At 41.0% G+C, this 22,789-nt stretch overlaps 1 protein-coding gene across 1 annotated transcript in view; it reads left to right on the top strand.

Moving 5' to 3' along the window:
* si:dkey-92j12.5 (multiple PDZ domain protein) overlaps nucleotides 1–22,789 on the top strand; it is a 57,324-nt gene that overhangs the window by 24,336 nt on the left and 10,199 nt on the right. Inside the window, exons 23-41 of the mRNA XM_034687695.1 lie at nucleotides 1,341–1,535; nucleotides 2,138–2,315; nucleotides 4,279–4,389; nucleotides 4,745–4,810; nucleotides 5,275–5,346; nucleotides 5,834–5,933; nucleotides 7,645–7,853; nucleotides 8,248–8,339; nucleotides 8,426–8,555; nucleotides 9,114–9,206; nucleotides 10,240–10,314; nucleotides 10,402–10,761; nucleotides 11,075–11,158; nucleotides 11,920–12,113; nucleotides 13,277–13,424; nucleotides 13,513–13,584; nucleotides 13,773–13,896; nucleotides 13,993–14,036; nucleotides 14,317–14,439. Coding sequence (XP_034543586.1) covers nucleotides 1,341–1,535; nucleotides 2,138–2,315; nucleotides 4,279–4,389; nucleotides 4,745–4,810; nucleotides 5,275–5,346; nucleotides 5,834–5,933; nucleotides 7,645–7,853; nucleotides 8,248–8,339; nucleotides 8,426–8,555; nucleotides 9,114–9,206; nucleotides 10,240–10,314; nucleotides 10,402–10,761; nucleotides 11,075–11,158; nucleotides 11,920–12,113; nucleotides 13,277–13,424; nucleotides 13,513–13,584; nucleotides 13,773–13,896; nucleotides 13,993–14,036; nucleotides 14,317–14,439 — 2,470 coding nt within the window. The remainder of the gene's footprint in view (nucleotides 1–1,340; nucleotides 1,536–2,137; nucleotides 2,316–4,278; nucleotides 4,390–4,744; nucleotides 4,811–5,274; nucleotides 5,347–5,833; nucleotides 5,934–7,644; nucleotides 7,854–8,247; nucleotides 8,340–8,425; nucleotides 8,556–9,113; nucleotides 9,207–10,239; nucleotides 10,315–10,401; nucleotides 10,762–11,074; nucleotides 11,159–11,919; nucleotides 12,114–13,276; nucleotides 13,425–13,512; nucleotides 13,585–13,772; nucleotides 13,897–13,992; nucleotides 14,037–14,316; nucleotides 14,440–22,789) is intronic.

Here is a 22,789-nt window from a genome sequence, read left to right on the forward strand (position 1 = left end):
CTTCTCTGTGCTAAAGGCACAAGCTTCTCTGAATGTTGAATCTCTGAGTTATATTTAGCCGTTCGCTTATGGATCTCAGTGCTGACTGTCAGCGAAAATGAATTGTTTCGCTTCTGTCTGTCGCTGCCTTCTCTCCATCTTCTTGCCTCTGCCTTTCTCCTCCCTCCCCTCACTCTCATTTCTCTCTGCAGCCTTTTCTTCACTCTTATCTTTCAATACATTGTCTCCTCCTCTGCTAGACTTCTCTCTTGACTCTTTTGTGTCTACATCTGCCTCTCATCTCTCTCACTGTCGGTCATCTAGCTCTGGTCTTTTTCTCTTTACCTCATTTTCGCCCCTCCTCCCTACCTGGTTCCTCTCCCCTCTCTTTCCTGGCTGCTCTCTTTCAGGCTAGGTGGAACCATTTGTTCTGGCCTCTACTGTAACTTAACTGGCTATAGGCTCCTGCTGTGCAGATAGCACCACTATCACTCACCTCCACAGGCTTATTACAGCCCTCTACCGTTAAATATATTCATGAAAAATTCTCTCCTTCTCTACCTTCTTCTTCCACACTTTCAAACACACACGTATACAGTGTATATACACAAAGATACTCTATATATACATTTATGTGTTAACACCCCTCTCACACACACATGCACACAAAGATACTACCTTAATGTGACCTCGCAGGCAGAAAATGTGTATTTCCAGGGCTATTTGGACCTAAAGCAGTGGGTTTTCTCAAGGCCCGCCAATAAAAGTCTCCACTGGCTGAGTGTCACAGTATGACAGGACTTAAAAATTTAACAAAGTACACCAAGATACCTTGTTATCCACAGCAATTCTGCAAGTGTGATCAAGTAGAATGCCACTTAACACACAGAGGGAGAGCTGAGACTTGCAATTATTTTCACCAGGGATATAATAATATAATAATATAATAATCCATTGAATAGTGTTTTGGATTGGAAGGATGCCACTATGTCAGAAACATGGAAACATGGCTTAGAACATCTTTTTATAGCTCATAGTGATATCTTCAGATGTCTGTTTTTACCACTGCTGGTACAAAACTCAACAACGTTACACTAAAATAAGAAGAAAGAAGGGAAAGTAGCATAATCCTATGAAGCTAGATAAAAGATAATTTGGCATTATGAATAATACTAGTCTAGAATTATTTATAAGTTATGAAATAGATCTTTGGGGGGGAAATAAACCATCAATAAATCTTTTTATACTGCAGTGCTACGGTTTGATCAGTTGCAGTATTATTAACTGAATCAAAATAAGTAAAATGACAAAGAAATTAAGAAATGTTCTACTTTTATTTCCCTGTTTTTTCCAACTATCAGCTGGCAGATACAAAAATCTCCACCTTTCATGAAAAAGGTGGAGGCAAAACAAGTTGGTATGATTCTGGAGGAGAAAAGGGACAAGAATAGTGGAGATGGGAAAGTACCAAAGCCAGAGGTAAAGGTGGATGGTAAATGCGAGGAAGAAGAGGAGTTTTATTCTCATGCAGCAGTATCGTGGGATCAGCCTAGAAGGTTAGTGAATCCGAGATGTAAGTATCAAGTAATTTTTTTTCTGTTATTAGATTTTTTCAGATTTCCCATTTCTCCCACTTTATCTAAACTCTGCCCGTGATGTCCTTTATCCTTTCTCTGCCCGGCTTAGTGAAATCCTCATGTGCTCAGGTTAAGTTCACAGGAGGGCTAGAGTAGCACCAACGTAGACTCAACACGCTCATATTTCTCTGGCCTAGAGAAAGCAATACTTTCACACACTGTATTTATCGCGTTTACAACTGCATCCTGCTTGGATAAATCACATAAGCTGCACTGCATGCAAAGATCGGCTTTTGTGTGTCTCTCCCTGGCAGGTATAATATTCTATTGTTTTGACTTAATCTCTGAAACTCTATCTGCAGCCCTAAGCAGAGGATATAGAGTGAAAGAAAAAAAAGGCACAACCACTGGATTAATTCTCCGTCTTGTGCATTTTTGCAGTAATGCTTCAAACCCAGTAGTGCCTCATGAGGCGTATATAAGACATACATTTATCATCACCCCACAAATACTGTACGAAGGGTTTTTAGCTCAGCTAGAATATGTGTGGATTTTTCCTCATCTCCTGCTGTGTGTTCCAGTGTGCGGCTGACTCGAGCACCGGGTCAGTCCCTTGGTATCAGCATAATGGGAGGCAGAGGCATGGGCCGCAGACTGAGCGGTGGAGAGATGATGAGGGGAGTCTTCATCAAGAGCATCAGCCCCGACAGCCCGGCAGCACATAATGGCACCCTCCGGACTGGAGACAGGATACTAGAGGTGTGTGCATGTGTGTGTGTGCCCGAATGTATGTGTAAGGCAGAGACAGACTATTAGGAATAGCAGAAAGCAAGAGTATGTGTGTGAGTGAGTAAATGCGTCCTCATACTTGATAAGGGCCTGTAAGTGGCAAACAGACTAGAAAGTTGCAAATACTGATTGTGCTATTCTTGTAGCTTGGCCATCTGCTATTGTGCTTTTCACCATGGTTGTGTTGGAGCTGCATATGCTGTAATCATAGACTGTAGAAAGCATGGATGTAGTCTCAGCAACATCACCAATTGTTTTCTGCAGAGAGCTTATGAAGCTCAAAGATGGTGCTTGCCATATTGGAGATAAATCCAACTAACCCTTGGCTAAGCTAGAAACAAACACAGGTGGAGTTGAGGCCACCTGGCAATCAGCTACAACGTGCCCTTCTGCCAGACAAATCAGCCTTTACTTATTAAGCATGCCCCAATTTTGCATAGCTCTTAGCCCTTATTTCATCATAACAGATGAGTAACAAAAAAAATCATCCTTCCCATACAGTTGTCACCACCCACAAAATTAGCCATAGAGACCGAAACTTTTTTTGTAGCAGGATGCAAACAAGCACAACCCCAATTCCAAAACAGCTGGTACGCTATTGTAATGGTATTTAAAATATGAAGCATGCAATGGTTAACAATTAATTTAAACCCTATATTAAATTGAAAACAGTGTAAATACAACTTATAAAATGTTAACAATGAAAAATGCTATTTTTTTATGAAAAACATATGCTCATTTTGAATGTACATGTTCGAAAAAGTTGGTACAGGGGTATGTTTACTTCTCTGTTGCATCACCTCTTTTTTTCACAACCCTCATCATTTGGCCTCCGAGGAGACCAGTTTCTCCAGTCCTACAAGTGAAATGTTGTCCCATTCTTGCCTGATATAGGAGCAACATATGCTGCTGGGTGGCAGCAAGTTTTTGTTCGAAAACCTATATATTTGTATGGTTCAGCATTAATAATGCCCTCCCAGATGTGTAAATCACCTATGCCATAGGCACGTCTGCACCCCCATACCTCAGGGATGCTGGCTTTTGAACTGTGCACTAATGCCAAGCTGATTGGTCTTTTTCATTTTTAGAGTGGAGGACGTGGTGTCCATGATTTTCAAAACGAATGTCAGATTTTCATTCATCAGACCACATAACAGTTTTCCACTTCCCCTCTGTACATTTTAAATAGACTCAGGCCCAGATATGTTGCAAGCTTTTCTTGATCATTTTTATTGGTTTCTTCTTGACATGGTACAGTTTTAAGCTGCATTAGTGGATGCAATGAAAACTGCGTTCACAAACAGTGGATTTTGAAAGTGTTTTTTAGCCCATGCAGTGATTTCCACTACAAAGTCACTTCTGTTTTTGATGCAGTCCGTCCCACCTGAGGACCTGAGGATCATGGCACCCAGTATTGTTTCTTAAGTTGTGTTTCTTTTACACAGAGATGTCTCCAGAATCTCTGAATCTTTTGATGATATCATGTTCTATATATGATAAAATTGTCAAATTCTTTGCTATTTTATGCTGAGGGACGTTAATCTGAAATCGTTTAATTATTTGCTCATGCAGTCCCTCACAGAGTGGTGAATGTCTTTTCATCCTTGCTTCTGAAAGATTCATCCTCTCTGGAGTGGCCTTGTTATACCCAGCCATGTTACTAACCTGTCAAAACTTAATCTAATCAGTTGGTAGACAGTTCCCCAGGTGTTTTTTTTATTTTTGTGAGTGTTTTGTTGTTCCTGTCTGAACTTTGGTGAAACAAGTTGCTTGCCTCAAATTTAAAATTAACCTATAGTTTTCGTTAAACAATAAGATTTTAAGTTTAATTTAGTTTCATCTGTATTTTACACTACTATTAGAGGCTTAATGGCAGAAAAATAACAAGACTGTTTAGTTAAATACCTGCTCTGTGTTTGTTAACATTGCCCAGGTGAGTGGTGTAGACCTTCGAGACGCCAGCCATGAGCAGGCAGTGGAGGCCATTCGCAGGGCTGGATTCTCTCTGGTCTTTCTGGTCCAGTCTGGACAACGCAGATCTCAGGTATTGTATGAGCAAACAGCCATCAGCACAACATCACAACTAGCTTTGATTCCAATGTATGTTAAGGTGTGTAGACATTACATATTGTATCACCGGATTGTCTGTAGGCGTAAGATTCTCACACACTGATTCAGTTCTCAACAGATGCAAACAGAAGGTGCAGTTTATGTTTTGTTGGACAGCTTCATCAGATGTTTCTGTAAGGTTATGTGTGGGAGGTTGTTGCGATACAATGTAATATCCTCTGGTCAAAAAGCATATAACATAACATTGGACGTACCATTTGAAGCATTTTTTGTTTCACAGTCATATAGATGTTCATCTTCCTACTCTGCATCTTGTGTTTCGCCCACAGTCCCCTATACTCACCAACCATGAGAGACTAACTTCAACACCGCAGTCCAACTCCCACTGCACCAAGGTAACACTGATCTACTAGATGCTCTGAGCTCCATACTGCTCTATGCTGCTTTAAGAAGATTAAATGAAGTGTAAAAAGTTCTGCATAATTTAGCTCAGGTAGAAATAGTATGGAAAATGAATGCTGTGGAATATATATCATGTACTGTGCTATAAGTCAAAGAACGGTAGCTTGTTTGTTGTGGTTTTAAAGTCGTGACCACTACTTTAGTTTCCACTGGAACAGATGACAAGCTGTAAAATCCTTTTTGTCAGTTTCTGTTCCCACACACTTACTGATGTTCAGCTGTGTATCCAGTATTGTATGGAGAATGTTATGTATACACTACATTATATATAGAGGGATGAGTCAGTAACACCCACTTGGTATTCTAAAAAGACAGCTTTAAAGGCTTTTTGGAGAGGTTGTGTTGTGGTAGTGATGTGAGTTTGGGACTCCGTCTGTGTTTCCCCTCCTGGTCATAGGAATCAGAGAAGTCCAGTGGTCTGTTCCTTAGTCTCCCCCCTACAAACCCCTTCACTCCCACCCCCTTTAAGGTTAGTACATAGTATTTGTGTGTGTATCTTTGTGTGTGAGTGTGTTATCATGGGTATGCAGCATCCTAAAAGAAGTCTTGCATTAGCATTTGCACTAAGCCAACTTCCAAAAACTTAATTAACGTGCATATTTGTAGATAGAACCCTTATAGTTCAAAGTCCCTTGCAGCTACCTTGTTTGTTTAAACCCTTTGTTTTTCTCTTTGGTGGAGATGCCTAAGTCTCTAAATAGACAGCACATTCGTTTGATGTTATTTTTCCTTGCACTTGTAAGTTGGTTTACAAAATAATGCATGATTCTGGTCATCTTTCATGTTATTTTTAGCCAGCATTAAATCTGTGTTCATTAATTCATCCTGTTCGTCAGCTTTCCTACTGCTACATCAAGCACAGTGAACAAGCCTCAGGGGTAGTCCAACTAATGCCTGAAGGACCCTTGAGGCATCTCCAACTCTGCCTGTTCAATAATGCAATACTTCTCCCAAAGGTATCTTCTCCGACATCAGATAGAAAGCATCGGAGAAGCCCCATAACGGTCACAACACCAAACACGGCTGCTGCTGAAGACGAGGACAACACTGGCAGGAGTAAGTCTGCACCATAAAGATGTCAAACAGACATATACAAGGATCCTGCGAAGCCCCCAGCAAAAGGAGCTGTGTACAACACTTATACAGGAGCATTCTCCAATCTGTGCCTCCCTGCTTCCCACTCCACTATGGAGTGAACTTTGTTTGAAGTCGCACCCACAGCTGAATGAAGCATCCTTTGTCAAGGTGGAGGGATCAGATTCAGTAGCAAGTTTTACAAACTTGCTTAACTCCTGCTGAAACAGGAACTTTCTATAACCATGGTCACATAAATAATAAGCAGTTCACATAAATAACCATTTAGCATTCTCATAAAAGTCACTCCAGAATAATTCCTCGTCATCTTTGGTGGCAATTCCTTTTGTGATAGACGCCTGATTGTTCTCAATCTGTAATCTGCATACTTTTTGTATGTACTCTAATTGTAGTAATACAACACATAATAATCAAACAAACATGTGGTTGAAGGGGTCTATTAGATCCTAATTATTTTTTACATTTTCAGACTGATTTCCATGATTGTATTATCTATCTTGATCAAAGCAGTTTATGTTTTTGTGGGTTACAACACAGAGCTTTAATTTACTGAGCATCTACCATAATAAATGATAAACAGCATTGCACATTGTCAGTAAGCCAGCATCAGTGGCAGACCCTGAACACAAGCCTGCAAATAGAGTAGAAGTGTGTAAGGGAGAGGTCACACAGAGTGTTTTGAGAAAGAAATGTAGGGTCCACTTTCAAACAGTGCAAGTCATGTGGCGTCCTCTGGCCCAGAAAGACTTAATTCTTTATAAATCCATTACAAAAAGCCACAGCTGTAATCCTGGAATAAAAATGTCAGGGTCTCAAACACATTCAAAATTACTCTTTGAATGATCACAACCAGGAACAGTGTTAAATGGTCTGCTACTGAAAGTCCCCAAAAGCCATAAGAGCAAGTGATTTTCATGCCATTCTAATTCAAAGTTGACCCAGACTTTGATATGTTTTTGGAAAGCCACAATCAAGGGTATGCATAACTTTAATAGTTCAAGAGTTCTGATTTTTTCCATTAAAACTGTAGTACAAATGTAACCCTAATCCATTCATTTACATGTGTAGATGTGCACATGTGCACATGCATGCATAAAAAGAGAAGAAAATCTCTCATAAATAAATGAATCAATTGTGCTACCAAAGGTCAAAAACCCCATAGGATACCTTTAAGAGAGGCTATGCAAACCGTTCTTATTTACACATGCTAATTTGAGTCATGCAAATATTTGTGCTCATATGCAAAAGCACACAGACAAGCATACAGGCATGGACACATCGATTAATTACCAAGCACTCAGAAACCCACACAAGCACAGATATACAGTTTCGTCATCTTTTTTTAATGATAGAACACATGGGCACACACACAAAATGCCCACACCAAGCTCTTCTCTCGGCTCAAGCTTTCACAAGTCCATTCATTCTATATACAGTATGTGCTATATACAAATACACAGACATCTGTCACCTTTCTCTCAACATGACTGACATCATCCCTCCCAGACAAATTGCAGCAACACACACTCACACAGAGCTCCTCTGGGCTGTAATGCCTCCTCTCCACATGAAGTGTCAGTCATTACATGTAGCATTCCACACTTTTTTTTCTGACGTACCCATCATGTCTTCCTCCTAACAGCCTCTTGTTGGTTATCTCTGCCTCTCCTAGAAAAGATGCTTCAGCGGTATGGCAGCCTGTCTGGGAAGCTCCATATGATTGAGCTGGAGAAAGACCCTGCAGCACACAGCCTGGGAATCAGCCTCACAGGGAACAAGGAGAGTTCCAGGGCCCGCATGGGTGTCTATGTGTCGGACATAGATCCTCAAGGACCTGCTGGTTTAGACGGGAGGATATGGGTTGGAGACGAGCTTCTGGAGGTAAGGGGGAGATTAACAGATGGTAGAGGTTTTTTTTTAGTGGGTAGGAAGGAATGCAATCCTAGAGAGAGACAAAATATCAGAGTCAAAATTGAGAGCAGCATAAAGAGAGCAGTGGGTTGTGGGTAGGAGGCATGGATGAGTAGACAGCGTCGAGTACCAGCACAGGAGATTTATAAGACAAATTACCATTTGAAAGATGGCTGGTGCTGGGTTGGATTCTTACAACAAGTAACCATGTAATAGAGATGATGAGGAAAATCGAGAAGCTGCTGGCAGCTAAGAGGGGGAGGGGAGTCAGAAGAAACATGGCAGAAAGTATGGAAAATGTGGAGATGGATGGAATGCACTCAAACAGTAAATGAGGCAAAACATGACCTGATTTTTCTTCCAGATCAACGGTCAGATCTTGTATGGCCGGAGTCATCAAAACGCCTCTACAATCATCAATAATGCTCCGTCTAGGGTCAAGATCATTCTTATCAGGTAAAAGCCCGAGGGATGTTTTTGGTGCTATCTTCCAGCTATTTAATTTAATTTATATATTAATATTATTTGGTTTTCCTCGCTAGAAATAAAGCAACTCCAGGTCAAACAACCCAGGGATCCACAACAGAGTGTGAGGATGCAGTGGACTTCCGAAAAGACTCTGCGGGGTGTGGAGGATTATCCAGAGACATCCAACACATCATCCTACCTCAGGTGTTATACCTTGGCTTTAACTATTGTCAGGCCCCCTGCTGCTCGCATTTCACAACTCAAGCAACTAGAGTCGAAGCAAACTCTCACTGTAGCAAAAAAGTCTTCATTTAAAAGTACATAGAAGACATTCTTACTTCATACTAAGTATTTGATGGCAAATACAGATCCTGAATAAAACACTGTATTAACCCTCCTGTTATGTTCGTTTCTCAGTAACAGCAATAATGTTCCTGGGTCAATTTGACCCATAGCATATTAAATTATCCAAAAGTGTCAAAACCCCAAAAAATCTCAATAAACATTTTTTTTAATCTCATGTTTAACTCTATTACTAACCATTGAAATCAATATTTAGTGCAATGGTGTTCTTTAATTCTCAAAAATCAAGGTTCTATGAGAATAACTTGCTCGTTTTTCATGAAAATTCATGTTAAAATTTGTTTTAATGTATATTGGAAAGACCTAAATATAAGTACAATAGTTTTCCATGACATAGGTTTTTGTTTATTTTATTTTACATTTTGAATTATTTTTTTTGTTGTCTGATGTTTCCTTCAGGACCATGTTGGTCTCGGCATCTGCATGGCTGAGGAGGAGTCCAAGGAAGGAGTGGTTGTCCGGTCCCTAATTCCTCACGGCACCGCCAGTAAGGTGGGACATCACCTTTAGCATCCTCCACATCTTTATCAATAACATGAATCTGTCTACTTGCATAGGGAAAATAGTCCCAAGTGAAACCTGAATGAATCATCACTTGTTCATTTATTATTAATATACAGTCATAGTTTAACTTGAGGAGAAGTACTGTTCAATTGTACTTGACAGAAATACAATTGCCCCTGTCAGAGTGTTGTATTGCATTAATGGATTATTAGAACTGTATGAAGGCATATGCATCTTTACTGCCCAACCCTATTGCATTTCAGCTACTTTCAAGATTTGAAGATACTTTAATTACTTTTAGAGCATTAAAAGGCTTAGCTTCTGATTATCTCTCAGAGCTTTTAACCCCTTCTGCAAAAATAGCCTTTTTTACACTTTCCACAGGAAAAACTCACAGTGAATGATGAGAGGATGAGATTTTACTTTAATAAGCTCTTCGCAATTTACAGGACAAGATCAGTAAAGAGATGAGAGTTACACTTTGTCCACAAGGGGCGCCAAAATCAACACAAATATAAAGTTCTTTACAGGAGCTTTAGAATATAACATCCCCATTTTAAAGTCAAAACTTATTCTTTAAACACTCAATATTGTTCTTGTAAAGTCCCAGTATTTCAGCAGCAAAGGTTGCACATAATTTCATCATATTTTTCAATCCACCAAGCCCCAATGGCTCAACTGTAACTGAAGCAATCAATAATCAATCACACTAACGAGGTACAAATGAGCCTCACATTACTGTACCATAAAGGCAGCTGTAAACCCTGGTATAATGGCCCTGGTCTCTGAGTATTTCTGTGAACATTTAAACCAGATTAAGCTACAGAATCTATTTGTTGTGTTTTTAAGTGATGTTGTCATGTATTAATATTTTTCATGTAGGCCCCGAGCAAAACTTATTTAGATGTTTGTCCAGAGGGTGTCTTTGATTTTTAATCTCATTCCCCTCATCTTTCCGGTGCACAGACTTGTAGACTACTCCCTCATCATGCATTTCATTCATGTTTCTGTCTGCACGCAGGATGGCAGGATAAAGGTTGGAGACAGAATCATAGCAGTGGGTGATGAACCAGTGGCAGTGCTGTCAGTGGACAAGGTATAAACACACACAAACACACTCATTCCTCTGACAAGGTCACGCTGATTTAATGATTTATGACTCACCTGTCTTCTCTGTATTCAGGTGTCCAGTTTGATCCTCAGACACAGGGTCACTGTCAAGCTCTCCATCAGCCGCTCCAAGAGTCTCTCCTCATCCTCCTCCACTTCGACTCTACCTCTCCCATCATCTCTGTCCAACCCTCACTCTCTCTCTCCTGTGTCCTCTCTGACGCTCCCTGTCTCCTCCTCCTCCTCCACCTCTTCACCCCTCACTAACATGCAGACTTCTCAAACTGGGCAATCTCATTCAGAAGGAGCAGCTTCTTCAACTACAGACCCAATGAGCTGCCCAGTTGGGGCTGGCAGGGAAACCACCATAGAGATCTGCAAAGGAAATGTAGGCCTGGGCCTCAGCATCGTAGGAGGATATGACACTCTACTGGTTAGAGCAACACATTGATATTCAATTTTAACAACTAAAGGGACATTGGCTGTCTTTGTTAATGAAGTTCTTTTTGCTAAAATTGCCTGTGAAAAGAAAAACATACAAGTATTTTAACAATAAAAATAATGAAAAATTAAGAGTAACGTCATGAAATTAGACAAGATTGGATCATAAAAGTGGTGATGATGTACGGGGGACAGTAGTTATAAGTTTGATATTTGTGTTCATGGGTTTATTAAGTAGTATATTGTTTAAATTAAGCCGAATTGGGTTCTCTGTAATATTAAGTGTTTTCTGATTTCTCCACCAGGGGGCAGTAATAGTCCATGAAGTCAATGATGGAGGAGCGGCACAGAGAGATGGACGACTGCAGGCTGGAGACCAGATTCTAGAGGTATATGGAGTACACAGAGACACACACATTATAAAAAGTCAAGATTATCTATCATAGTTTGGGTATTCATCCGAATCTGTTGTGACTATATAGAATCCATTGAAGTTATATATAAAACAAAATAAGACTGTGAGTGTTGTTGCTCTGTCTTGGTTCCATTTTCTTTCCAAACCCAGCGCCACAGACTGTTTTTGTGAGCTCATGACCAAAATGCAACTGTGTTTAAAGTTAAAAATGAGGCCTAGGCTGGTACCTTTTTTTATCAAGGTCATATGATAATAATAATAATTCATAGGATTTATATAGCGCTTTTCTTGGTACTCAAAGTCGGATGTGTCCCCATATTTATAGTATTACAAAATATTTTTTTCATTTAATCTATCATTAGTTTAGATACTTGTTACTTAAGATATACCAGTGTCAGCACATTTTACACTTTCCTCCTTTTAAAGTTTTACAACGTTTTATAACGTATTAAAAATACAAATCCGAGATAATAAGATGCTGACATAATGACAAAACAACCAGATAAGCATATACAAGAGAGTACACACATAATTCAATAAGAGGCAATAAAACATGGATAGATCAAAACAGTAACATGCTTGTAGATCAATGCATTAGTGCTTAATGAGGTCATTAAACATTATAAAGCACTCATGTCATTAGTCACTGTGAAATCCAGCTGCTCTCTGTGATTTACAAACACATTTGCTACACATTTCTTTTAACCCTTGACTGACTCTCCACTTTTCACTCAGGTTAATGATATAGACCTGCGGCAGGCCACCCACGACGAGGCCATTGGGGTGCTGCGGCTCACCACCCAGCGCGTTCGCCTGTGTGTCTTCAGACACCAAGAGTCCTACAGGGAGGAGGACCTGTGGGACGTGTTTGGCCTGCAGCTCAAGCCTTGTCCTGGAGAGGGGCTGGGGTTTACCACTGTGGGGAAGAGGTATAATCACAAAGTAACTCGGAAGTAATTACAGCCTTTGGCCCCACATGTTACTGTAGCATGTGGGGAATTATAGTCAAAATCTTAAAGACAAACTAGAAAAGCCAGCGTTATTTTAACTATTTTTGCAAATATGAAAATAACTTATCAAGCCTGGCAGCATCAAGTCCAACCAATGTAATTTATACAAGATAGTAGAAATTCACGTTTTGTAAGCTAGTATTGCTAGAATGTGACAGTCCATTTCCAATTGGGTGAATTAAGGCTAATCAAGTGGTCCAATGTGTAATACCTCTAAACCTTGAAACCTCTGAGAGTCTGACTACATTTCAGATATGGTCAAATAGTGAATCAGTGACACTAACCTTGGTTCGCAGCCCTGAAGCTGTTGTGGTTTAACAGATATTCGGAGCTGCAGGGTTTTTTATTATGTGTGTGAGGCATTCACATTTCAGAATGAGTTTCCTCTTTGCGGCATCATCCATTTTTGAAGAATTGTCAGACACTGTCAGGCCTACTTCTTAGAGAGAGAGATAAAGGTGCAGTAGTTATCACAAAGTTGAGAGGTTTGTAGAGACTTATAACCGTGGGGTGGAAGTTCTAGTGCTTTTTGATGCATTTTCAGATGGTATCATTTTCTTTCATGCATTTCAAAACGACATTTCATTTTTTTTAAGTAGTTTTTTTTTTCTGAATAAGTGAGGCAGCTATTTTTGAGCTTCTAAAACTTCTATTGGAAACAGAAAATTATTAATGGTGCTGTAGAATCAAAGGTGTAAGATAAATGTGAAATGTAAACACATCTGTAGAGATGACTTACTTAAAACTTACTTTAGTTATATCAGAAGAGGAGAGTGCTCCTGAACTGTGAGATCTTCTTCGAGTTAGAAGTTAAAGCAACAGCTACCATTAATGTAAAAAAATATGTAAAAGACACAAGTGAAATTACTGCATAGTGACATTACTCTTTTGCTTCCTCCTGAGTTCCATAAAGGTTGGAGGTCCAGGTCAATGAAAACATGGACAAAATGATTTCCATAGACTTTTTTTGGGCAGATTTTCACATTTGAGTATGATTTTGCAAACCATCAAGCTAACATACGCTGGTCACATAATTCCTTCTACAAGCGTGGAGAAGACAAATCTCTGTTTTCTTCCAACAGTAATGACACAGGAATCTTTGTGTCGGATATCATCAGAGGAGGTGTAGCGGATTCAGATGGCAGGTTGTTGCTAGGTGACCAGATTCTGTCAATCAATGGAGAGGATGTCCGTGCGGCATCGCAGGAACATGCACAGAAACTACTACAGGTTTGACATGTTCAGCCTTATTTGTTCAAATAATTTATTCAAACTTTAATGGACTCTGTTAATATGAGACGTGTCACTGTGCTCTCAGAGCTGCAGCGGGGCAGTCCACCTGGAGGTGGCTCGTTTCAAAGCCGGTCTGCAGTGCTCACAGCGGAGCCAGGTAAGCTGATTTCCATGGTTCTCTGTGTCTAGCTGTGAAATGCCATTAAAGAACGCTTTTATCAAGAAATGTATCATTTTTACTTTATATCATCAGCTCCATCATTTTGATACTTTGTACTGTCAGCAGCTACTCTTAACAAAAGTACTTTTTGAACTTAGGAGTACTTTAAGTTGTGTTTTATCCAGAGCGAAGACTCTGACTGTTCCACCCTGACCCCCTCGAGTGGATGCGATGCTTCTCTTGGCCACCAGAGGGAGACAAATAACAGAGCTGGAAGCTACTGTGAGTTGGCTCGTGATCAGGAGTGTTGTAAGTTTGTTGAAATATTTAAAAATGGGTCTTTAATCTTGACTTGAGTTACATCTTTAGCTTGTTATGTAAATATATGTTCTCCCCCTCCCACAGCATTTGTAGAACACTCTGGGATCAAAAAAGTGACAATAAGAAAGGTAAGGCACAAATGTTTGAAAAAATAATAACAATAGACTTTTGAAGAAAGTGACTTCCAGTACTCTGATGTGTTTGATATTTTATGAAATTCCTTAGTGCCTTTGTTCTGTACCTCTATTGACAACCTAAAAGTAAGAGATAAATAAAATCTCCTTACATGATGAGACCCCAGTCACTCGTACTCTTGGGTATTTATGTCATGTGCAGATCCTGTCATCCATTGATAACCTGCGATATCGTCTAATATGTCTACAATGTGTCTGTGTTGTATTCCCGCAGGGTCCATTCGACTCTCTGGGCATCAGTGTAGCAGGCGGAGTGGGTAGTCCCCATGACAACATACCTCTTTTTATTGCTGCCATGGATACCAATGGACTAGCTGCCAAAACACAGCAATTGCAGGTGAGTAGAGTCGGTATTTATGTGCCTGTATGCTGTGTTTATTAATAAATGTGAGGAAAAGTTAAAGTCATTAAATTACAAGGACTCAACCTCCCGTCTGAGGGCAAAAAGTCAATCTTGATGAGGTTAATCATTTATTTTCATAGAATAATTTGTTTTAGATTTAGAATTTGAAAAATGATTGTGTTAAAAAAAAAAAGCTTAATCTGCACAATCATTATGGTATATTCATATTCATAAGGATAAACCAATGTGACGTCAAGGCTTGTGTTGTTTGGGTTCTTTCCATGGGATAGCTCAGCCCACTCAATCCATCAGAATTATAAAGAAAAATGACACCTTAAACGTCATCGTAGACTAAGCACAAAATGTGTGGTACGGTGATGCAGAATCTGGAACACATACAGTATAGGCCTTTCCACTTGTAGATTAGCATAATTAGACTTCCAAAAAGCCAGATCAAATCAAAAAGAAAGGATTGTTATATAAAATACCTAGAAAGGGAAACGTGTTATTCAAGGTTTAGTAGTAGTTTGGGTGAAATATCAGGGTTCCCACGGGTCCTGGAAAACCTGTAAAACAGTTGACCAGTTTTCCAGTACTGGAAAACACCTGGAAAATGGGAGAAAAAGTAAAATGTCCTGGAAAATCACATATAGTCCTGGAAAATTATTCCAACAAGGCTGTGTGCGACCTGACCCGATTAACAAAACACATCCCCATTCATTGAAAGTTGAGTGCACCCTGTGCTGGAAAAGACCGACACTGCACAACTTTTTTCACATCTTTTCTCCTTCACTTGGTCATAATCATGTATTCACAGAAAAAGGGGGTATTGTCTAGTTTTATGGTACATTAACCTTGTAGAGTGCTCTTTTGATTCAAAGAGTCTTATATTTAAGTTATAGTGTGACCAGCGGAGTCGGACAGAGAGCTTGGGGGTCTGTGCGTCACAACTTTCTCTGCAGGCTGAGACCTCAATTACCCTACTCTAGCTCAGTTGTTCTCAAAGTGGGGTCCTGGGACCCCTGGGGGTCCGCGAACCATAGCGTGGGGGTCCGTGAAATAATTTGAATAAATTTCTAATAAATTATAAAATTGTGCTGTGTCATTACAAAACAGCATACACCATTGTAATGATACCATTTGGTGGCTCGAAGGGATATGTGAGTCTTGCTTCTGTTAATTTTCTGAAAGCGTTTAAGATCAATTACTTGAAGTATAAATGCTGTCATGCTGAGTCCACAAGGAATGAAATGACCCTCTGTTTTAAAGTATACAAGTGGTATTTACTTGATTCAAATTGAAGTGTTATGTGTTTATCACTATGGTACATGTCTGAAGTATTTACATTGATACGTTTTACAATACAAATAGTTCCAAGGGCAACTAAGAGTGCAAATGGTAGTAAGCATGTGCTTTAGTGATGGGAAGTTTGGCTCTTTTCAGAGAGCCGGCACTTTGGACTCGGCTCCCAAAGGAGAGCCAGCTCTTTGGACTCGGCTCCCAAAGAAGAGACGGCTTTTTCGACTCGGCTCCAAAAGAAGAGCCGGCTCTTTCGACTCCCGAACGGCTCTTAATTTTGGGATCTTTTGTAGCCGTATGTTTTACCGTAACTTTGCAAAAACTAATGGTTTGTGTTCAAAACCCTTTTACGTAGGGTGTTTTTATGAGAAGCCTTATAATTTCCCAATTTTGTGTATTTATTCTGTACAAAACCATTATCACCCTGATCCTAAGGTTAGGGTTAGGATTAGGGTTAGGGTTGTGATTAGAGTTAGGGTTGTGATGAGAGTTAGGGTTAGGGTTGTAATTAGGGTTAGGGTAAGGGTTGTGATCAGGGATAGGGTTAGGGTTAAGGTTGTGATTATGGTTAAGGTTGTGATTAGGGTTAAGGTTAGGGTTGTGATTAGGGTTAGGGTTAGGGTTGTGATTAGGGTTAAGGATAGGGTTGTGTATAGGGTTAGGGTTGTGATTAGGGTTAGGGTTAGGGTTGTGATAAGGGTTAGGGTTAGGATTAGGGTTGTGATTAGGGTTAAGGTTGTGATTAGGGTTAGGGTTGTGATTAGGGTTAGGGTTAGGGTTGTGATTAGGGTTAGGGTTAGGGTTTTGATTTGGGTTAGGGTTAGGGTTTTGATTAGGGTAAGGGTTGTGATTAGGGTTAGGGTAAGGGTTAGGGTTGTTATTAGGGTTAGGGTAAGGGTGAGGGTTGTGATTAGGGTTAAGGTTAGGGTTATGATAAGGGTTAGGGTTTTGATTAGGGTTAAGGTTGTGATTAGGGTTAAGGTTGTGATTAGGGTTAGGGTAAGGGTTAGGGTTGTTATTAGAGTTAGGGTAAGGGTGAGGATTGTGATTAGGGTTAAGGTTAGGGTTATGATTAGGGTTAGGGTTAGGGTTGTTATTAGGGTTAGGGTAAGGGTTAGGGTTGTGATTAGGGTTAGGGTTAGGGTTATGATTAGGGTTAGGGTTAGGGTTTTGATTAGGGTTAAGGTTGTGATTAGGGTTAGGGTTAGGGTTATGATTAGGGTTAGGATTAGGGTTAGGATAAGAGTGAGGGTTAGAACCAGAACTTAACTTAGGCAAACAGAACCAGAACCAAACTTAAGCAAACCCAACCAGAACCGAACCAGACCTGAACCAGAACCTAACCAGAACTGTACCAGAACTGAACCAGAACCGAACCAGAACCGAACCGAACCAGAACCGAACCAGAACTGAACCAGAACCAAACCAGAACCAGAACCGAACCAGAACCGAACCTAACCAGAACTGAACCAGAACCAAACCCGAACCGAACCAGAACCAGAACCGAACCAGAACCGGACCAGAACCATAACCGAACCAGAACCGAACTCGAGCAAACAGAATCAGAACCAGAATAGAACTCATGCAGAACTAGAACAAAACTCAAGCAAACAGAACCAGAACCAAACTTAAGCAAACTCAACCAGAACCGAACCAGACCTGAACCAGAACCGAACCAGAACCGAACCAGAACTGAACCAGAACCGAACCAGAGCTGAACCAGAACCGAACCAGAACCGAACCGAACCAGAACCGAACCAGAACTGAAAAAGAACCAAACCCGAACCGAACCAGAACCGAGCCAGAACCGAACCAGAACTGAACCAGAACCAAACCCGAACCGAACCAGAACCAGAACCGAACCATTACCGATCCGAACCGATCCGAACCGATCCGAACCGATCCGAACCTGAACCGAACTCGAGCAAACAGAACCAGAACCAGAACCAAACTCATGCAAACAGAACATGAACCAGTACCAAAATCAAGCAAACAGAACCAGCACCAAACTCAAGTAAACAGAACCAGAACCAAACACAAGCAAACAGAACAAGAACCAAACTCAAGCATACAGAACCAGAACCAAACTGGAGCAAACATTATCAATGTCCTCTGGTTGCCATTGAGAAAAATCTGATGCCTTAGCTTGGATGGGCTCATCCGATTTCTCCTCTCAGTGAGTATGATTAGGGTTAAGGTTAGGGTTGTGATTAGGGTTAGGGTTAGAGTTGTGATTAGGGTTAATGTTAGGGTTGTGATTAGGGTTAGAATTAGGGTTGTGATTAGGGTTAGGGTTAGGGTTGTGATTAGGGTTAGGGTTAGGGTTGTGCTTAGGGTTAGGTTTAGGATTAGGGTTAGGATTAGGGTTGTGATTAGGGTTAAGGTTAGGGTTATGATTAGGGTTAGGGTTAGGATTAGGGTTAGGATTAGGGTTGTGATTAGGGTTAGGATTAGGGTTAGGATTAGGGTTGTGATTAGGGTTAAGGTTAGGGTTATGATTAGGGTTAGGGTTAGGATTAGGGTTAGGATTAGGGTTGTGATTAGGGTTAGGATTAGGGTTAGGATTAGGGTTGTGATTAGGGTTAGGATTAGGGTTGTGATTAGGGTTAGGGTTAGGATTAGGGTTAGGATGAGGGTTGTGATTAGGGTTAAGGTAAGGGTTGTGATTAGGGTTAGGATTAGGGTTGTGATTAGGGTTAGGGTTAGGGTTGTGATTAGGGTTAGGGTTCTGATTAGGTTAAGGTTAGGGTTGTGATAAGGGTTACGATTAGGGTTGTGATTAGGGTTAGGGTTAGGGTTGTGATTAGGGTTAGGGTTAGGGTTGTGATTAAGGTTAGGGTTATGATTAGGGTTAGGGTTAGGATTAGGTTTTTGATTAGGGTTAAGGTTGTGATTAGGGTTAGGGTTGTGATTAGGGTTAGGGTTAGGGTTGTGATTAGGGTTAGGGTTAGGGTTATAATTAGAGTTAGGGTTGTGATTAGGGTTAGGGTTAGGGTTGTGATTAGGGTTAAGGTTAAGGTTGTGATTAGGGTTAGGGTTATGATTAGGGTAAGGGTTGTGATTAGGGTTAGGGTTAGGGTTGTGATTAGGGTTAAGGTTGTGATTAGGGTAAGGGTTGTGATTAGGGTTAGGGTTGGGGTTTTGATTAGGGTTAGGGTTGTGATAAGGGTTAAGATTAGGGTTGTGATTAGGGTTAAGGTTAGGGTTGTGATTAGGGTTAGGGTTGTGATTAGGGTTAGGGTTAGGGTTGTGATTAGGGTTAGGGTTATAATTAGGGTTAGGGTTGTGATTAGGGTAAGGGTTAGGGTTGTGATTAGGGTTAAGGTTAAGGTTGTGATTAGGGTTAGGGTTATGATTAGGGTTAGGGTTGTGATTAGGGTTAGGGTTGTGATTAGGGTTAAGGTTGTGATTAGGGTTAGGGTTGTGATTAGGGTTAGGGTTGGGGTTTTGATTAGGGTTAGGGTTAGGGTTGTGATTAGGGTTAGGGTTAGGGTTGTGATAAGGGTTAAGATTAGGGTTGTGATTAGGGTTAAGGTTAGGGTTGTGATTAGGGTTAGGTTTGTGATTAGGGTCAAGGTAAGGGTTGTGATTAGGGTTAGGATTAGGGTTGTGATTAGGGTTAGGGTTGTGATTAGGGTTAGGGTTGTGGTTAGGGTTAGGGTTATGATTAGGGTTAGGATTAGGGTTAGGATTAGGGTTGTGATTAGGGTTAGGATTAGGGTTGTGATTAGGGTTAGGGTTAGGGTTGTGATTAGGGTTAAGGTTAAGGTTGTGATTAGGGTTAGGGTTATGATTAGGGTTAGGGTTGTGATTAGGGTTAGGGTTGTGATTAGGGTTAAGGTTGTGATTAGGGTTAGGGTTGTGATTAGGGTTAGGGTTAGGGTTCTGATTAGGTTAGGGTTAGGGTCGTGATAAGGGTTAGGGTTAGGGTTAGGATTAGGGTTGTGATTAGGGTTAAGGTTAGGGTTATGATTAGGGTTAGGGTTAGGATTAGGGCTAGGATTAGGGTTGTGATTAGGGTTAGGGTAAGGGTTAGGGTTGTTATTAGGGTTAAGGTTAGGGTTATGATTAGGGTTAGGGTTTTGATTAGGGTTAAGGTTGTGATTAGGGTTAGGGTTGTGATTAGGGTTAGGGTAAGGGTTAGGGTTGTTATTAGGGTTAGGGTAAGGGTTAGGGTTGTTATTAGGGTTAGGGTAAGGGTTAGGGTTGTTATTAGGGTTAGGGTAAGGGTGAGGGTTGTGATTAGGGTTAAGGTTAGGGTTATGATTAGGGTTAGGGTTAGGGTTTTGATTAGGGTTAAGGTTGTGATTAGGGTTAGGGTTGTGATTAGGGTTAGGGTTAGGGTTATGATTAGGGTTAGGGTTAGGGTTTTGATTAGGGTTAAGGTTGTGATTAGGGTTAGGGTTGTCATTAGGGTTAGGGTTAGGGTTGTCATTAGGGTTAGGGTTTTGATTAGGGTTAGGGTTGTGATTAGGGTAAGGGTTGTGATTAGGGTTAGGGTAAGGGTTAAGGTTGTTATTAGGGTTAGGGTAAGGTTGAGGGTTGGAATTAGGGTTAGGGTAAGGTTGAGGGTTGGAATTAGGGTTAGGGTTAGGGTTTTGATTAGGGTTAAGGTTGTGATTAGGGTTAGGGTAAGGGTTAGGGTTATGATTAGGGTTAGGGTTAGGGTTTTGATTAGGGTTAAGGTTGTGATTAGGGTTAGGGTTGTGATTAGGGTTAGGGGTAGGGTTTTGATTAGGGTTAGTGTTGTGATTAGGGTTAGGGTAAGGGTTAAGGTTGTGATTAGGGTTAGGGTTGTGATTAGGGTTAGGGTAAGGGTTAGGGTTGTTATTGGGGTTAGGGTAAGGGTTAGGGTTGTTATTAGGGTTAGGGTAAGGGTGAGGGTTGTGATTAGGGTTAAGGTTAGGGTTATGATTAGGGTTAGGGTTAGGGTTTTGATTAGGGTTAAGGTTGTGATTAGGGTTAGGGTTGTGATTAGGGTTAGGGTTAGGGTTATGATTAGGGTTAGGGTTAGGGTTTTGATTAGGGTTAAGGTTGTGATTAGGGTTAGGGTTGTCATTAGGGTTAGGGTTAGGGTTGTCATTAGGGTTAGGGTTTTGATTAGGGTTAGGGTTGTGATTAGGGTTAGGGTTGTGATTAGGGTTAGGGTAAGGGTTAAGGTTGTTATTAGGGTTAGGGTAAAGTTGAGGGTTGGAATTAGGGTTAGGGTAAGGTTGAGGGTTGGAATTAGGGTTAGGGTTAGGGTTTTGATTAGGGTTAAGGTTGTGATTAGGGTTAGGGTAAGGGTTAGGGTTATGATTAGGGTTAGAGTTAGGGTTTTGATTAGGGTTAAGGTTGTGATTAGGGTTAGGGTTGTGATTAGGGTTAGGGGTAGGGTTTTGATAAGGGTTAGTGTTGTGATTAGGGTTAGGGTAAGGGTGAGGGTTGTGATTAGGGTTAGGGTTAGGGTTCTGATTAGGGTTAGGGTTAGGGTTTTGATTAGGGTTAGGGTAAGGGTTCGGTTTGTGATTAGGGTTAGGGTTATTATTAGGGTTAGGGTTAGGGTTGGGATTAGGGTTAGGGTTAGGGTTCTGATTAGGGTTAGGGTTAGGGTTTTGATTAGGGTTTGGGTTGTGATTAGGGTTAGGGTTGTGATTAGGGTTAGGGTAAGGGTTCGGGTTGTGATTAGGGTTAGGGTTATGATTAGGGTTAGGTTTAGGGTTTTGATTAGGGTTAAGGTTGTGATTAGGGTTAGGGTTAGGGTTAGGGTTATGATTAGGGTTAGGATTAGGGTTAGGATAAGGTTGAGGGTTAGAACCAGAACTTAACTTAGGCAAACAGAACCAGAACCAAACTTAAGCAAACCCAACCAGAACCGAACCAGACCTGAACCAGAACCGAACCAGAACTGTACCAGAACTGAACCAGAACCGAACCGGAACCGAACCAGAACCGAACCAGAACTGAACCAGAACCGAACCAGAACCGAACCAGAACCGAACCAGAACCGAACCTAACCAGAACTGAACCAGAACCAAACCCGAACCGAACCAGAACCGAACCAGAACCGGACCAGAACCATAACCGAACCATAACCGAACTCGAGCAAAAAGAACCAGAACCAGAACCAAACTCATGCAGAACTAGAACAAATCTCAAGCAAACAGAACCAGAACCAAACTTAACCAAACTCAACCAGAACCGAACCAGACCTGAACCAGAACCGAACCAGAACCGAACCAGAGCTGAACCAGAACTTAACCGAACCAGAACCGAAACAGAACTGAAAAAGAACCAAACCCGAACCGAACCAGAACCGAGCCAGAACCGAACCAGAACTGAACCAGAACCAAACCCGAACCGAACCAGAACCGAACCAGAACCAGAACCGAACCATTACCGAACCGATCCGAACCTGAACCGAACTCAAGTAAACAGAACCAGAACCAGAACCAAACTCATGCAAACAGAACATGACCCAGTACCAAAATCAAGCAAACAGAACCAGCACCAAACTCAAGTAAACAGAACCAGAACCAAACACAAGCAAACAGAACCAGAACCAAACTCAAGCGTACAGAACCAGAACCAAACTGGAGCAAACATTATTAATGTCCTCAGGTTGGCATTGAGAAAAATCTGATGTCTTAGCTTGGATGGGCTCATCCGATTTCTCCTCTCAGTGAGTATGATTAGGGTTAAGGTTAGGGTTGTGATTAGGGTTAGGGTTAGAGTTGTGATTAGGGTTAATGTTAGGGTTGTGATTAGGGTTAGGATTAGGGTTGTGATTAGGGTTAGGGTTGTGATTAGGGTTAGGGTTAGGGTTGTGCTTAGGGTTAGGTTTAGGATTAGGGTTAGGATTAGGGTTGTGATTAGGGTTAAGGTTAGGGTTATGATTAGGGTTAGGGTTAGGATTAGGGTTAGGATTAGGGTTGTGATTAGGGTTAGGGTTAGGATTAGGGTTAGGATTAGGGTTGTGATTAGGGTTAGGATTAGGGTTGTGATTAGGGTTAGGGTTAGGATTAGGGTTAGGATTAGGGTTAAGGTAAGGGTTGTGATTAGGGTT

This window comes from Notolabrus celidotus, chromosome 7, assembly GCF_009762535.1.
Source record: "Notolabrus celidotus isolate fNotCel1 chromosome 7, fNotCel1.pri, whole genome shotgun sequence".
Classification (NCBI taxonomy): Eukaryota; Metazoa; Chordata; class Actinopteri; order Labriformes; family Labridae; genus Notolabrus; species Notolabrus celidotus.